The sequence below is a fragment of the Zalophus californianus genome, chromosome 2, assembly GCF_009762305.2.
Source record: "Zalophus californianus isolate mZalCal1 chromosome 2, mZalCal1.pri.v2, whole genome shotgun sequence".
NCBI classification, from domain to species: Eukaryota; Metazoa; Chordata; class Mammalia; order Carnivora; family Otariidae; genus Zalophus; species Zalophus californianus.
Window position 1 is genome coordinate 164,313,759 of NC_045596.1, and position 15,463 is coordinate 164,329,221.

Consider the following 15,463-nt stretch of genomic DNA (forward strand, 5'->3'; position numbering starts at 1 on the left):
TTAGTTCATGAGAAGACATAAATATCTAACTGAAGAATGCTACGCTCTGGAGTTCTTACTGATGAACCAGAATTTCAAATCACAGCTCTTACATATTTTTTTCAGATTACAACCACAAATCAGGGACCAGCCAGGACCGCGAGATTTCCATGCAGAAAAGCAGTTTTGTAAGAGTTGTATCGATGAATTCCTATTTACCACACCCCAAATTTAAAGGGATTATTAAACTCCCTTAAGAACATTCTTGTTTGGGGCGCCTGGGTGGTTCAGTCAGTTAAGCGTCTGCCTTCGGCTCGGGTCATGATCCTAGGGTCCTGGGATCGAGCCCCACGTTGGGCTCCCTGCTTGGTGAGGAGTCTGCCTCTCCCTCTCCCTCTGCCTCTCCCCCTTGCTCATGCTCTCTCTCTCAAATAAATCAAATTTTTAAAAAAAAAAAAATCTTGTTTAGGATACGTTCCATGGAAAAGGAATGGAAAGATAAATGGACCAAAAACTGACAAAGAGATGAGAAAGGAAAGACAGTCGCCAACTGATTTAAGTCACCAGTGACTAAGAAGTAGCACAGGATGTTTGTTCACTCAATAAAAATTGACTATGTTAAAAAAGAAACAGGTCCAAAATGGTGCCCCTGTGCTAAGGCCACATCACCAACAGGGACTTAATACCTAACCTAACTGGGTGCTTGGGGGCTCAGTCAGTTAAGCGTCCGCCTTCGACTCAGGTCATGATCCCGGGGTCCTGGGATAGAGCCCTGCATCAGGCTCCTGGCTCAGCACAGAGTCTGCTTCTCCCTCTGCCCCTCCCCCTGCTCATGTTTTCTCTCTCAAAAAAAAATAAAATATTTAAAAAAAAACACCTCACCTCACTGCATTTTCAGCCTGTCAGTCTAGAACTACCTGGTCAGCACTAGCGAGGTAATCTGCCTGATAGATCCCTGCTACCCCCAAAGGAAGGTGACCTTACCTGAAACAATCCACCTCTTTGCTAGTGACTACCATGTCCCTCCCCCTTCTGTCTATAAGTCTTCCATTTTGTACGGCTCTTTGGAACTCCTTTCTGTTTGCTAGACAGGATGCTGTCCAATTCATGAATAGTTGAACAAAGCCAACAAGATCTTTAGAATTTACTCAGCTGGCTTCTGTTTTTCCAATACATTTGGTGACAACCGTGGGATCCGAAGGAAACTTCTGATAACTTCAGCAACTAGAAACACAGGCATGGTACCCTCGAACCCTTCAAGTTCTCCTTTTTGCTGTCCAAGGGCCATTGGTAAGTTCCTCTTGGTTCTGAGCTCGGCTCTTTGCACTAACTGGCAATAAGATGGCTCCCCACCTAACTGGCTTTCCACAGTTCCCCATTTGATTGGAATCCCTAGCCCTTGGTTCAGTCCCCAGATTCCACCTCGGGAACTGCTAGCAGTCCAGTTCACAGTTCTCCATCTGTTTAGAATCCCAGCCTGCAGTCCCCATTCTTTGGCGTCTGTTGCTTTAGTCCTTTCCCCAGTCCCCAGTTCCATGTGAGCACTGCTGGTGGTTACCGACCAGGGTCAGACTGGGTCCACTGTGATTTGTGTAGGTGAAGGCTATTGTTAATCTCAGAAGCCAAAATCCACAAAACTAGTGGGTACAACTGAGCATGTAAAAGCTGTTAGAACGCATGCTACCTAACTCTTGAGACTCCTGTGTTTTAAATTGGTCACCTAACTTAAGAATAAATTGGTTACAAGTTGGGTTAGATTGACACTAGGGCACCTGTAACCTCAAGAAAATTTCCACACAGTGTGGTATCCCATACAACACATTATAATCACTAAACCACCAGCACATTCCCCTTAGGTATTAGGTTGGCTCCAAGGGAATCAAAGACTTAGCTAAAAAAAAAAAAAGAAAGAAAGAAAGAAAAAAAGTCCTTAAATTCCAAAGAGTTGAGTGCACTACCTTCCAGCAACCTGCTTATTTAATGACTAAGAACTACAGTTTGGGAAGGTATAAATACCTACAAAAATGACAAAATCTTACTAAGGACAACCTAGAATTACAATGACCAACATGGGGAACATTCCAATTAAACAAGATACTTTATTTTAGAAGTACACTTAAACGCAAGCGTTCCCAAATCAAATAGAACGGGATACCTATTTTAATAGATGTATAGAAGCTTTCAAAAGGTCTCAAGATTTCAAAATAGCTTCATTGAAAGTTTCATTGCAAAGAGGCTAATGAAAAATCAGACACAAAATGTATCTAGAGCAACACCTAGGGGTACCTGGGTGGCTCAGTTGGTTGAGTGTCTGACTCTTGATTTTGGCTCGAGTAGTGATCTCAGGGTTGTGGGGTTGAGCTCCGCACCAGGCTCCGTGCTGAATGTACACCCTGCTTAGGATTCTCTCTCCCTCTCCTTCTGCCTCTGTACCTCCACACCCCCCCCACTCATACTCACGCTCCTCCCATCCTCTCTCTCTCTCTCTCTCTCAAAACTAACTAACTAACTAAATAAATAAATAAATAAATAAATAAAACACCTAGGTCTTCTGCATTGCCTCGTCCCAGGGGTGCATTATCAAAAAACCGGCTTGGAAATCAATGTCTCATTGGCAATCAACTGGGACACTGGAAAAAAGGTTTTCTCAAAGGTTTTGTGCATGTCCTTCACATATCTGCCTCCGAAAGAAGGCCCCCAATTATGAGACTCTGAGGGATTTTCTGGTAAAGTGCTACATTATTCCCTTAAACAGCTAAGGGGAAACTGAAATTAAAACTAATGAAAATCCTTACCAAATTCTGGTAGACACAGGAGCTACACTCTCTACTTTAAACCCCACTCAGAGTCTACAGATGGGATCCTTAAAGACTGGCAGAAGCCAGCTAAGCTGAGAATTCTTACTAGAGTCAGCTCTTCCTGATATCTGTCTCTAGTACCCAGTAGAGAGAGGAAAGAAAAGGAAATATCTTTTGCATCCTCTCTGGGGAGGCCTCTTGAGTCCAAAGGATTGTTCAATACTGCCAGGAATATTTACTGTTTGTCCCAGCTCCAACTTGACAAAATATTTGAAAAGACTTTTTTTTTTTTCCATGTAATCTCTACACCCAACATGGGGCTTGAACGCACAACCCTGAGATCAAAGGTCACACACTCTACCAACTGAGCCAGCCAGGTGCCCCTGAAAGGACTTTTTAAAAATAACACTGTGGTCAGAAGTTGGCCAAATTGGAAGCTGATACTCAGAGCCTGAGAGGTAATTTTTTTTTTTAGGCCTTCTCCCCTAAACTAAAATAAAACTATGTATCCAGAGGGAAAGAAAAAAACTTCTGAAGCCTTTGCAGAAGGATTTGCTAAACATTCCAAAGACAAATGGTTCTAAATCTAGAACACAGCAAACTTTTGATTTTAATTAGAAATCTTCTCCTTGATATAAAAAAAAGCAAATTAAAGATAATGTGGTTTAAATGGGTAGATCGGCCTATGTTATCACTTAAGTTACAGCCCAATTCCTTGAGAAATTAAAAGCAACTGTCCTTACCTTACAAATCTTTACAAAACCAGAAATGCAGCTCTAGAAACAATTCAAAGCCCACCTATCCTTTTTACCAACCCCAAAACCTCCCCTAGTTTTCTCAAAAGTCTTGTAAGGACTGTGAAAATTCTGACATTAGGGAACAAAAGTACTTCTTTTTTTAAATCTTTTTAATTTTTTATTTTTTAAAGATTTTATTTATTTATTTGACAAGAGAACGAAAGAGCACAAGCAGGGGGAATGGCAGAGGGAGAGGGAGAAGCAGGCTCCCCACCGAGCGGGAAGCCTGATGCAGGGCTTGATCCCAAGACCCCAGAATCACGACCTGAGCCAAAGGCAGACACTTAACTGACTGAGCCACCCAGGCACCCCCAAAAGTACTTCTTAGAGGAACTTGCACTCTTTCCCTGAGCCTTTGAGAGGTAAATGCTCTACCTGGTTGTCTCCAGGAACTCTCATCTAGACCATCCCCAATTCCTAGGACTTAAGAAAAAAGCGGGGGAGGCTATTTACAAATACAAATTGCTGTAGAAGCTCCCTTGTCCCAAATTTGGTCCACAGCTTCCATACATTTACTTTTAAGGACAACTACAAATCTTAAGTGTCTTCCCCACAAATATTGATAGAAAAAGCTTTAAGCATCTAAGCAGATAACCTTATTTCATCTGCCAGAAACATGATTTGGATCCAAATTCTCTTTTATAAATTAGTGAGTTTTGCATTATCATACCCATCTTATTGCTAAAATTTTAAAATGAAAGCTATAAGGGCTCTGTTTGCATATGTCTGTATGTTTATGGGTGCCTATACGTATGTGTGTTGCAGATGTGTGGCATATTCTTCCTCTGAATGGTACTGCCAAAATTCATATGCAAAAGGGCTCTATTTAATTGGCTTAAAAACAAACAAGCATTTATATGTAGTATTCCTAAAATTCTCAGAAATATAATAGAAACTAACCCAAATGCCTTTCAGGTTCACATGTTCTGGGAAAATATTCAGTATTAAAAGTTAATTTAAGTTTGTTGGTTCAATTAAAATAGACGTCTTCAGTGTTGTCAGCATTAAATATGATGCAGACATAGAACATTTATTCTACATAGGTTTACAAGTCAAATAACCTGATATTATCTATGTGATAATATATGAACATATGATATCTATATTATATCATCAATAGGAAAAATAACAGGATGATGGCTGACTTTGTCTAATGTCTCAGGAAGTTTCCCTGGGTAGTCTAAACAAAAGCATATGCTTCTAAAAATTATTAAATATATTCATACATTTGCATGGTAATGAATGTTGGTGTAACAGGCAGTTCACAACTGCTTATGTCTTAGTTTTCACTATAAAGTTTCTAAGGATTAAAAATTCTAAATAATACATAATCAAAGCTACTGTAAATGATAAGAGAAACATCTCTGTACACAACGAAAGCAGGATGTGTTTTTGGTAAAAGAAGGTATGAGGAACAGAGAGGCATTTTTGTTGAGGGAAAAGACATTTTGTCCTAAAGTGAGGCTGTTTATTTCAGAATGGAAAAGAGGAAAGACACAGGACAAAATCTGAATGTAAAAAAGATGTAGAAGGTTTGTAAAAAAGGAAATCCTGAGAAAGGAATTTTATGTGTGGTCAAGTTAGCTAAGATTAAAATGAATTGATTTGAATAAAAAAGGAGTTTTTTAAGATCAAAAATAAGCTGGTACAAAATTAGAATTTGGTTTTCTCTGTTAAAAGGACAAAGTTTTCTTGGACTACTGGTCTAAATGAAGTCTTTCTGACTTGAACTACCTGATATTTTGCAGAGGGCTCCTGGAACATCTCAAAAGATTTACTCTCTCCATACAAAGGGGTGTGAAAAACTAATTGGGCTTATTTACTGTGTTAAATTACATGGAAAGCATTGTCAAGTGGGGAGTAATACTAAGCTTTCTTTATTCTGTACTTGTGTAGATATGTAAGTGTTCCAGAAACTATGAAATTCCTGGAAATCTACACGTTCTAGAATATTACCCCAATAATAATTCCAGTTATTATCCTAAAATGTTGTATATCACAGAAATTACTAAATTTCCTAATCAAATGAACTCTCAGATTTTTAACAATGGGCATTTTTAAGTCTTTGTCGCTTGCAGAGAGTTACTGTTCTACTCTGATGCTCTTAAGAAAGTGTTTTTGTGCAAGTGCTCCGTCTTCAAAGAGAACAGGTTTGTACTCTGGAAAAAACTTTGGCGAGTACAGGTTTCTGATCACTTTAAGATCATAAAACTGTCCTCAGTAAGAATTTCCAGAACTAATGGAAGAACTGGATTCAAGCAGAACAGATGTTAATTAAATGACTGAATGACCGGAGGAGGATGATTATTATGACTTTTTGTTTGAAACACAGCTGGTTCCTCAATGTTTTGTTTTTCCTTTCCAAATTTAAGGAAAGTTTTTAAGCTACCTATGACTTACAGCCATTTGATAAAGCATACCTTTGTAACAAAAGTATGAATAAAACCTTTCCTTTTTCTCCCTACCTGATCCCTCCAGAATCCAGAAACTCTTGAGTATTCTTATCGTGATAATATAGTTAGGTAACTGTGTAAGTTCAGTAAGACTCCATTCTCCTTGTAACAGGACAAAATTAAAAAACATGGGCTATATTATCAAGGACTTGACTGAAATGTCACATTTAAGAAAGATGTTTATGACGGGACAGTTTAAGGAACTGTTTGGAAAAATTACTTGGTACCTTGCTTATAAAAGGTTCCTAGCAGCCTTACCAGATGAGTAAGAAAGGTCACTCCCGGCAGGCCCAGAAACCTCAGGATATTTAGGGGAACCTCGAGGAGAGAGAAATTCACCCAAATTATTGGTACTGCAGGTAAAATCTGATGGTAAGTCTTTGGAGTGGCTTCCTGGCCTCAGAGGCTTTTAAGAGTGCAATCTGATTCTTTATGAAAAGTTCCACAAAGTAGTCTTAAACGGAGCTTATATGACTAATCACTACTCTTGCTGCATTTATCTAAGTAATCAGGCCAAGATGAATGCAAACAAATCAGTTTTACTGCAATTATCTTTAATTTAAAAATGGGGGTAACTGTAGAGAAAAATTGTTTGCACTTTTGTAAATATTAGATTCTAGTCCTGTTAATCTTCTTTGAGGTTTTGTTATATACCCGTAAACTGGACTGGATCCTGAATTCTTCTAGTTTCTTCAAATATCTAGCTATGATTCTCCAAACTAACATTTCTAATTTTCTCCTACTCCTTCTGATTTGGAATCAATAAGGACAAAGACTGCCCTTGAATCTCCTTGGAAGGGACTACAACAGGTCCTCCTCACCACACAAATGGCAGCCAGACTTCATGGACTTAGGTCCACATCTACCAGTTAAAAAGGGCTCCTTCAGACTTCAGGGACTACACACCAGGTGAAGACCTCAAAATCAAATTGACTAGCAAGAGAAATAGTTAACACCAAAGTAGTCTACTTCCACCCAAGCCACCAGATCAAGACTTCATACTTTAAACATGAAATCCTTTCTTCCTCCTTTTCTGCCCTTTACTCTGGCACTGGCCTGGGAAGAGAACACTGTCCTCTGTACCTTGCAGGCCACTGCTAAGGTGGGTAACCCAACCCCCAAATAACTGTTGGGTAGGCCACAATGGTGGTGATTGTGCAGTTCTGCCTATCACAAACATACGATTTCCAATGTGTCAGTTTCTCTAGAACAAACTCTACCCCCTCTCTATTGTGTCAGACTCCCTAACCCCGGGGGGGACCATTTCCTGGTGTCTGGTTAACAATCCCAAACCCAGGGAACCTTGCATCCAGGCTCTACACAAAGAAAGGGACACAAGGCAAGGGTAATGAGAATAAAAACCGCCTGTGTGGACCACAGACCCCTAAATTTTACCGGCCTCCATGCCAGTCCTGTGCCATAGGCTCAAATGGGAATTACCAGGAGGCATTCAAAATTAGCTCCCTTCTGCAGATCCTTGCTTTCCCAGTTAGGGGTACAAATGATCAAGATGCTCTCCTTAACTCTTAAAGCAACAGGTGCCCAACAAAAATCCTTAGACTCTGACCAAAGTTGTGCTTGATAAAAGGACAGTCCTTCTTGATAATCCGGCAGCTGAGCAAGGTGTCTGTGCTATGGGCAACAATGCTTGCTGCCCGTGGATTAACACTTCTGGGGAAGCTGGAACTCAGCTACATAAAATCACTGAACTGAGCTGCCTGGCTTAACAAAGAGACTCAACACGGTTATTCTTTATTTGATTTTGATTGGTTTGGGTCTTGAGACCATGGCTTTGAAGTGCACTCTAGACATCAGGAATCACCCTGCATATAATAATCACAGTCATCTCCCTGGTGCACTGTATTTCCTCAAAAAGTTTTAAATGCATGTTCATTGCCACTAACCACCAAATGATCTCCCTAAGACTAGAATGTCCAAAAAGGAATGAAGAGAGTTACTGACTGAAGAAATGAGAACCTGAAGTCATGACCTGTGAATACCACAGATTCGGGAAAAGCTGTAAGAACTTCAGAGCAGTAGCTGGGAGTGGCACTAATTCCTTTAATTTTGATCACATCTCTTAGTTAAGCTGAAAGTCTAATCAAAAGGGAGGAATTGTTAAAAAAAAAAAAAAAGAGAGAGAGAGAGAGAGAGATAAAAGGCCAAAAATGGAGTCACTTGTGCTAAGCCCACGTCACCAAACCAAGACTTAAGACCTAACCTAACCATAGATTCAGCCTCTCCCAAGAATGTAACCTTAGTCAGTCTGGAATTACCTGGTCTGCATTAATGAGGTAATCTGCCTGATGGGACCCCTGCCATCTCCAAAGAAAGGTGACCTTACCTAAACCAATCCACTCTTTGCTAGTGACTTCCTTGTCCTGCCCCCTTCTGCCTATCAAAGTCTTTCATTTTCTACAGCTCTTCAGAGCTCCTTTCTATTTGCTAGATCGGACACTGCCCAATTCATGAATCACTGAATAAAGTCAATAAGATCTTTAAAATCGACTCAGCTGCATTTTGTTTTTGCACATTTCATATTACTATGTGCCAGTCACTCTGCTGTCACTAGACTTTCCAAACAAAACATATTAGAAGGCCCAGTGTGAACACATGGAGAAAGATTTCATCCAGCTGAGGGTTTCTCAGCTAAAATAGCCCCTATGACTAATCAGCAAGGTAACAAGGCAGTCACACTGAGTGCTGGGAGAAAAGTGCACAACCAATCTCGTTCGTTCAACAAGTACTGATAAGGTGTCTTGTATTTCCTAGGTATCGTGGGAAATGTGCCACTGAAGCAAGGCATTTTCTTCACTTACTGCAGAGTCTGGCCGGCAGCTCCCGTGCCAGAAGTCAGTCTCCACGGTCAAGCACGGGCAGAGATCCCATAGCAATAGCAGAGACACCAAGTACCGAGTGCAGGAGGCAGCGGGCGGAGGAAAGCCATGAGAAGGAGAACCACTATGAGTGACGGGCCAGGGCAGGTCTAAAGCCGTGTCCTGGAAGACAGGAAGACTTAGGACCGTTGGGGAGGTGTAAGAGCAGCATTCTAAAGAGAGCGGCCATGTGCGAAGGGTAGCAGGAGGGTTGATTAAGGGGGTTTTGAGAGCCATACAGATGCTAAGTTGGTGACAGTGGATTGAGAGAAAAGTGAGGTGAAGAGGTCTGGCCTCGAAGGATTATGATAAAAGTGTCCTCTTCAAAAGCATGGAAGATGGGTGAGTAAGATGGGGCTAGGAAGGCCGGGTGAGGGGTCATGACAATGATTTGCTCTGACACTGACATAGTGCAGGCAGTGGGAACAGAGAGGAAAAACGGGATATGTGACACGAAGGAGGGCTGAAAGGATCTGGAGCCTTTAAATGAGAGGGTATGGAGCAGGAAGAGAGCAGGTTCTAAGACACAAGATTCATGTCTGGGTTGCCGATGGGAAGATGGGCTGGTGATACAACAAAGGGATGCTGGGAAAGGATCTGGCTTAAGGAAGAAATCTACCAGGACTTCCATTTGGTAACGACTTTGGGAGAAGTACATAGACATGGGTATGGAGTTGACAATAGAGCTCAGGGTTGAATACACAGACTTTGGAGAGAATATGGTTGATAAAGATGTTGTGAGAACAGCCTGGCAAACAGAATACTGGAAAGCAGTGGGCAGTCAGTCCAGGTGCAGACAGGGACAAAGGGGATGGACCAGGAATGAACAGAAAGCATCTAGACAAAACTCTGGGGGAAGATGACACATTAGGGGAGCGGCGAGAGACACCGGGCACACGGTCAGGCTGGGACAGTGGAGAGGGTGTCAAAGACATTCTGGGGCACCCATTCTGAAAACCAGCCCCTGAATAATAAAAACGAAATATTTAGTTACAAGGGACCTTAGAGACCACCTATCTCAACCCCTTCGTTTTAAAGTTGAGGACATGTAGGCCCAGAAAGTTACCATCGTTTTCCATAGAGAAGAAATGAAAAGATAAACAGACCAAAAGGTCCTTGCCCAAGGTGACAGAGCTGGGAACATGGAGAAGCCAGGACCAAAAGCCAGTTGTCTTCTATTATTATAAAGTTCCTGTATGCTTTCCAACATACTTTATATACCAATGACCTGAATTTCTGAGATCAGATAATCCTCTTGTATTAGAAATCCACAATTAGAGAGAAACACTAAATAGAGAGGCCAATTTTCTGATTCAAAGACTGAAGTTCTCTTCCCTAAAGCCCTGTATTCTCTTTGAAACCCTCTCTGCTTTTTAATGTTGATGTACTGCTGCCTGAGAGGAGCAGCTCCAACAGGGACAGAAATGGTGACTCTGAAAATGCAGCACAGATGAGATGGGGAGTGGGGTTCCTGAAGGTTCAGAGGACAAGATGGTCAGTCCCCACAGTGAACTGACCATCTGGAGAATCAAAGAAGATTGACTCAGACTTAAGACCCAATAAGGCCATGAGATCACACAACAGGGACCACCCAGCTGGCCAAGGCACAGGCAGGTCCCTGTCAGACGGTGGAGACATGGGCCTCCGGAGTGTGTCCATCTGTCCCTCAACCTTGTCTCAGGAGTTTGTACCTCTGCTGGCAAAAGGAAACACACTCCAATATTTTCCAAAGGATAATGAGCAAGACTGCTTAAATAGAGTTCACTTAGATGTAACCTCCTTGAGCTATTTTAGGGTTATATGGAAATCCAGATCATTTCTGGCTGCATCTGTACCTGTCTCCTGATCTTTTACCAGCATAAAAGAATCTGTCTGGGGCGCCTGGGTGGCTCAGTTAAGCATCTGCCTTCACCTCAGGTCACACGGCTCAGGCCACATCAGGCTCCCTGCTCGGCAGGAAATCTGCTTCTCCCTCTCCTTCTGCCCACGGCACCCCCTTACCCCCCACCGCTCGTGCTCACTTGCGCGCTCTCTCTCTCAAATAAATAAAATCTTAAAAAAAAAAAAAAAAGAATTTGTCTAATAGTTCTGTCCTGGCACATGCTCACCAGGCAACTGCTCATTTTCTCATGTGTACTCTGTACTATCTTCTTGGCCAATATAAAGTTCATTGGAAAAATCTTTTCTATTATCTTGATGCTGCTCTGAGTGGGCATCTCTGTAAGGTTAGTGGCGCAGAAGAGGTTTTACGTTAAAACAGGTTTAATCCAGAAGAGAAGACGATGAATTCTGGACCCCGTGGTCAAGGGTGTGGCTCTGCCCCTTATCTGAAGTCAACCCAGCAGAGAACAGCAGTGGCAACTCCAACAAAGGAAACAGGAGGCCAGCACTTGGAACAAACTAGAACAAAATATGCTCAGGAAATGTTTCAGAATACAAAAGAGTTATGTTAGATGAGCTCCAAGAAAAGCTTTTGAACTTTCAGTGGGGAGATCCTTGCAAAAGAAATAAATTTGATAAATCTTGTACACAAATCAGAAATGGGAATGAAAGTAAAATACAAGCTTATCAACAACCTCCACAACCACAATACCAGGGGATGTGACTGCCTCCAAAAAGTGACTGACACAGGAACAGGTCTGAAAGGTAACCATTTCCAGGAAGGGAAGTTTCAACAAGGCAACCAGCAGCCTGGCTTACCAGATCCCAAATCAGGGTGACATGTTTTTCAAAAGGGATGCTATTAATCCAAATCCAGAGGGTGAAGGAACTGAGAATGGAACAAACATGTGCTAGCGGCACATGATGCTAGGGGCAGGAGACACCGTGCTAGCAGCTGTTGGTATAGCACCTCATTTGATCCTCGTAACAGTTCTAATGAGGCACGTGATAGTCCCATTCTACAGCTAATAAAACAGATGTTCTTAAAAACTAGGTAACATTCTGCATGGAGCACTGGGTGTTATGAACAAACAATGAATCATGGAACACTACACCAAAACAAATGATGTAATATATGGTGATTAACATAACAATAAAAAGTTAAAAAAAAAAACTAGGTAACATGTGTAAAGTCACAATGCCAATAAGTAGAGGAGTGGGCATTTGACCTGGGACTGTTTATTATATGTGAACATCTTTTTTTTTTTTTTTAAGCAGGTCTTACTTATTTTAATTTCCTTTGGGATTTATGTCATTCACTTGACAGATATTTACAGAGAAGCTGCTACATAAGATACCACTATTGCAGATGCTGGAGATACAGCAATGACTCAAGTCTCTCCTTCAAGAATTTAATTCTAGTGCATTAGTACTTCAAAGACTCACTATTTCCAGTTTAGGGTCATGAAGAGGAAAGAGGGAATCAGTGACCTAAAGAATTTGAATGTTCATCCATCTGTAGGAGAGCTGAACTACATACGCACTTGGGAGCTTACCAGCATTCATAATTCTGACTTATGAATGACTTAAACACACACCTACAACTTCAATACATAATATGAAGGCTGTCACACCAGTCAATGGTAACTGGATACAAAATGTGCCCAGTCCAAAGAAGATGCAACCAGTTGAGGCACTCTTAATATCACTAGAGAATCACTTGAGGAAGTAAAAGTTATATGAGGAAGTAGAATGTTCTGTGTACTCCTGCCAATAAAGACTTTCTTAATAACTATTTGCTGAATGCACAAATAATCTCATCAGTGAAAGAAAAATATCTGAGAGAATAACGTTTTAAAAAATGACTTAAAGCTCTAACCAGAGAGAAATAAAATGAGTTTCCCATGAAGAGCAAAAGAATATTCCCAACCTACTAACCTGCCTTTAACGGAACTCAACAGAGAATAAATGAGTAATCTGGTCACTGGGGTAACAAGACAAGTATTGTCTAAGCAAAACTTGCCTTGGTGAGCCATGTGGCAAAGTAAGTGTCAGGAAAACAGGTGGGACTCTTAACCTATGGACTAGATCCTCCAGGCAAACAGAGAGGGCCCTTCCGGCAGACCCACACAGGCCAACTCACGAAGGAACCAGCCTGGCGGGTGGTGGACACCATTCAAATCAGATAAAACTCGTGCAATGTCAACTTGTCCTCACGGTGAACTCCATCCAAAGGGAGATGGAATTTTCTGTGTCAGATTGTTTGGATCATAACTTGATGTCATTGCTGGGCTCTCCCTGCCTTCATTTCCTTCTTGCCCATCCTCTATGAAAAGTGGCGCAGGGTAAGGTAAAGGCGGACCCATACCTACAAAGCAAAGCATTTTAGAGCCTGGAGGCCCACCTATCCTTCCAGGACAAAAGTTAGAAAACACAGGTTTACAAGTGCGGCAAGATGGTAATGACTGATGAACCCAGTGGAAAGGTATGTGGGTTTCACTGTACTACTCTTTCAACTTTTCTATACACTTGACATTTTTCTAAAAAAAAAAAAAAAAAAAAGTTTGAGCAAACAAAAAGAAAAAAACATGCAGCATCAAAGAACTCGCAAGGGAGAGGGATGAAAACTGTATCAGTGCCCACATCTGGGGGCAAACACTCAGTGATAAGCTCTGGATAACTTTAAACTTTAAGCTATCAACTTGTACCAACAACCTCAGAGATTAAAAAAAAAAAAGAGGTTTGGATCAGGCCCTCTCTCACGTCTGAAGGCTGGAGCCATGTGCTAACCTGCGGAGACCCCTGTCCACGCTCCCTCCAGAGCAGGCACCAGGGTCCAGAGACTGCACCTGAGCTCTGTGACCTGAGGTCACTCTTTTCCCTGACCTTCTCAGAGACAGTGGCAGACACCCTCGTCCGTGTCCGAGGACAGTAACAGCACCAAAGGATTAAGCAGGAGCAGTTTTTCCTATGCCTATAATTGGCAAAAGAACTGCCAATGTCGAAGTGGAAAACTTAGTTGCCAAGGGATGAAATTCATTCAAATGACAACCCATTCCATTGCTGGCCATTCCAGGAAAGTAGGGAGTGGAGCTTTTTAATGGGAAGGAAATCTGTTACTCTATATACCCACAATTCACTTCATGACCTAGTCCGGAAGGAAGAGAAATCTATTTGAGTTCAGCACCTGCCTGACTAGTCCCCTGTTGACCTCCCCACTCTGTGCCCCCTCAACCCCACCCTCTGGAGGGAACGGAGGACCAAAATAGCTCCCCTCTGTGCTCCGCCAGGACTCACAGGCGCACCACAGACTCTCCCCGGAGGGCACAGCCTGACTTCCAGGGCTGGGATTTACCAATGTCACTCAGCAAGGTGAGGATGGCTCCTTCCCGCAGGCCACAGCAGTTCTCAAACTGGTTCAGGTACTGTCAAGAAGGTGAGAAGAAGCATCAGAGTGAGCAGTCCCCGACCACCGACAAGCCCACAGTGTGTTTTCCCAGCTGAAGTCATCTGAGTGCTCACCCCAGCCCCGGGGCTTTGGGGACGTAGGCTAACAGGTGGCCTGGGCAGGGAAGTAGGAAGCAGTAGTGAGAACTCCCAGAAGTCCTCACGTACTCACAGGTGAGGTGTCTGAGTCATTCTCAGAGGAGGGCTTCTCAGGCTCACCTGAGCCGCAGTTCTGAGGGAGGCAGGCCAGAGGCCACACTCCGCCACAATGGGACCACTGCTCCTGCATCCCGAAGAGGTTAGGATGGAAGGCACTCACTGTACACCACGCTCTGACCACTTCTCCAACGTGGCCAGTGGGGTGATGATGGTAGCGGGGAATATTTAATGAGCCTGGGACCCGGCAAACCTCTACACGATTTAGCTCAGTGAAGCTCTACCTACGTTGTCTCCTTTCATCCATCCTCCCACTGCCACCAAGGGAAATACCGTCGGCATTTGCACCTCACAGGTGAGGAGCCTGAGACTGGAGAGGTTCTGTGAGGTCTGCTCACACAGCCATTCCAGTGCAGCCCTGGAATATGAGGCCGTGTCTAGCTGAGGCCTGAGCTCAAACACGTGCCCTCTCTGCCCTCCTGGCCCTGGCTCAATATGCTGCTGGTGGCTGGCCTCAAATGAAAACAATGGAGAAAATAACTTCCCAGCTGAGGGTTATAGTCACTAACTAATATTTATATCCAAGAACATCGAAGAGCCCGTTTCCTGAGCTGGGCATACAGACTTCACTCTTTCAGTCAGTTTTGGCTTCTACATTTGCTCACATGCTGGCCAAGCTGGTCTCTCAGTGCGCAGGGGGATAGGCTTTGAACTCTTGAGAGGAGGGAAAGACAGGCTACCTCATTTGGAGCACAGAGAGAACAGAGGTCTCTGGCGCTCTGGGCAGCGGCGCCCTCCCTGCACTGCCCACCCCATGTGGGGGGACCCCACGGACAAAGGCCCCTTAGAGTGCAAGGGCTGCCCGCCTCCCCCAGATCATCTTGTGCCCTACGCGAGGTCAATCACGCTGCAGTTTTCGTCATCTTCTTCCCTGGCTGACTGGCTCTTCGCGGCCTGCATGATCAAGTCTCAAGTTCTCTGCCAGGCTTCCGAGCCCTCCATAATCAGGTCACAGCCCACCAACTCCCATGCTGCCCTCCAAGAACCACTCACTCAACTGCAACAACATGACTCGA

The 15,463-nt window shown here is 43.1% G+C and overlaps 1 protein-coding gene across 1 annotated transcript in view; it reads right to left on the reverse strand.

The window, feature by feature from the left end:
• IKBKB (inhibitor of nuclear factor kappa B kinase subunit beta) overlaps positions 1-15,463 on the reverse strand; it is a 56,356-nt gene that overhangs the window by 26,038 nt on the left and 14,855 nt on the right. The window contains 1 exon segment of the mRNA XM_027597548.2: positions 14,140-14,209. Coding sequence (XP_027453349.1) covers positions 14,140-14,209 — 70 coding nt within the window.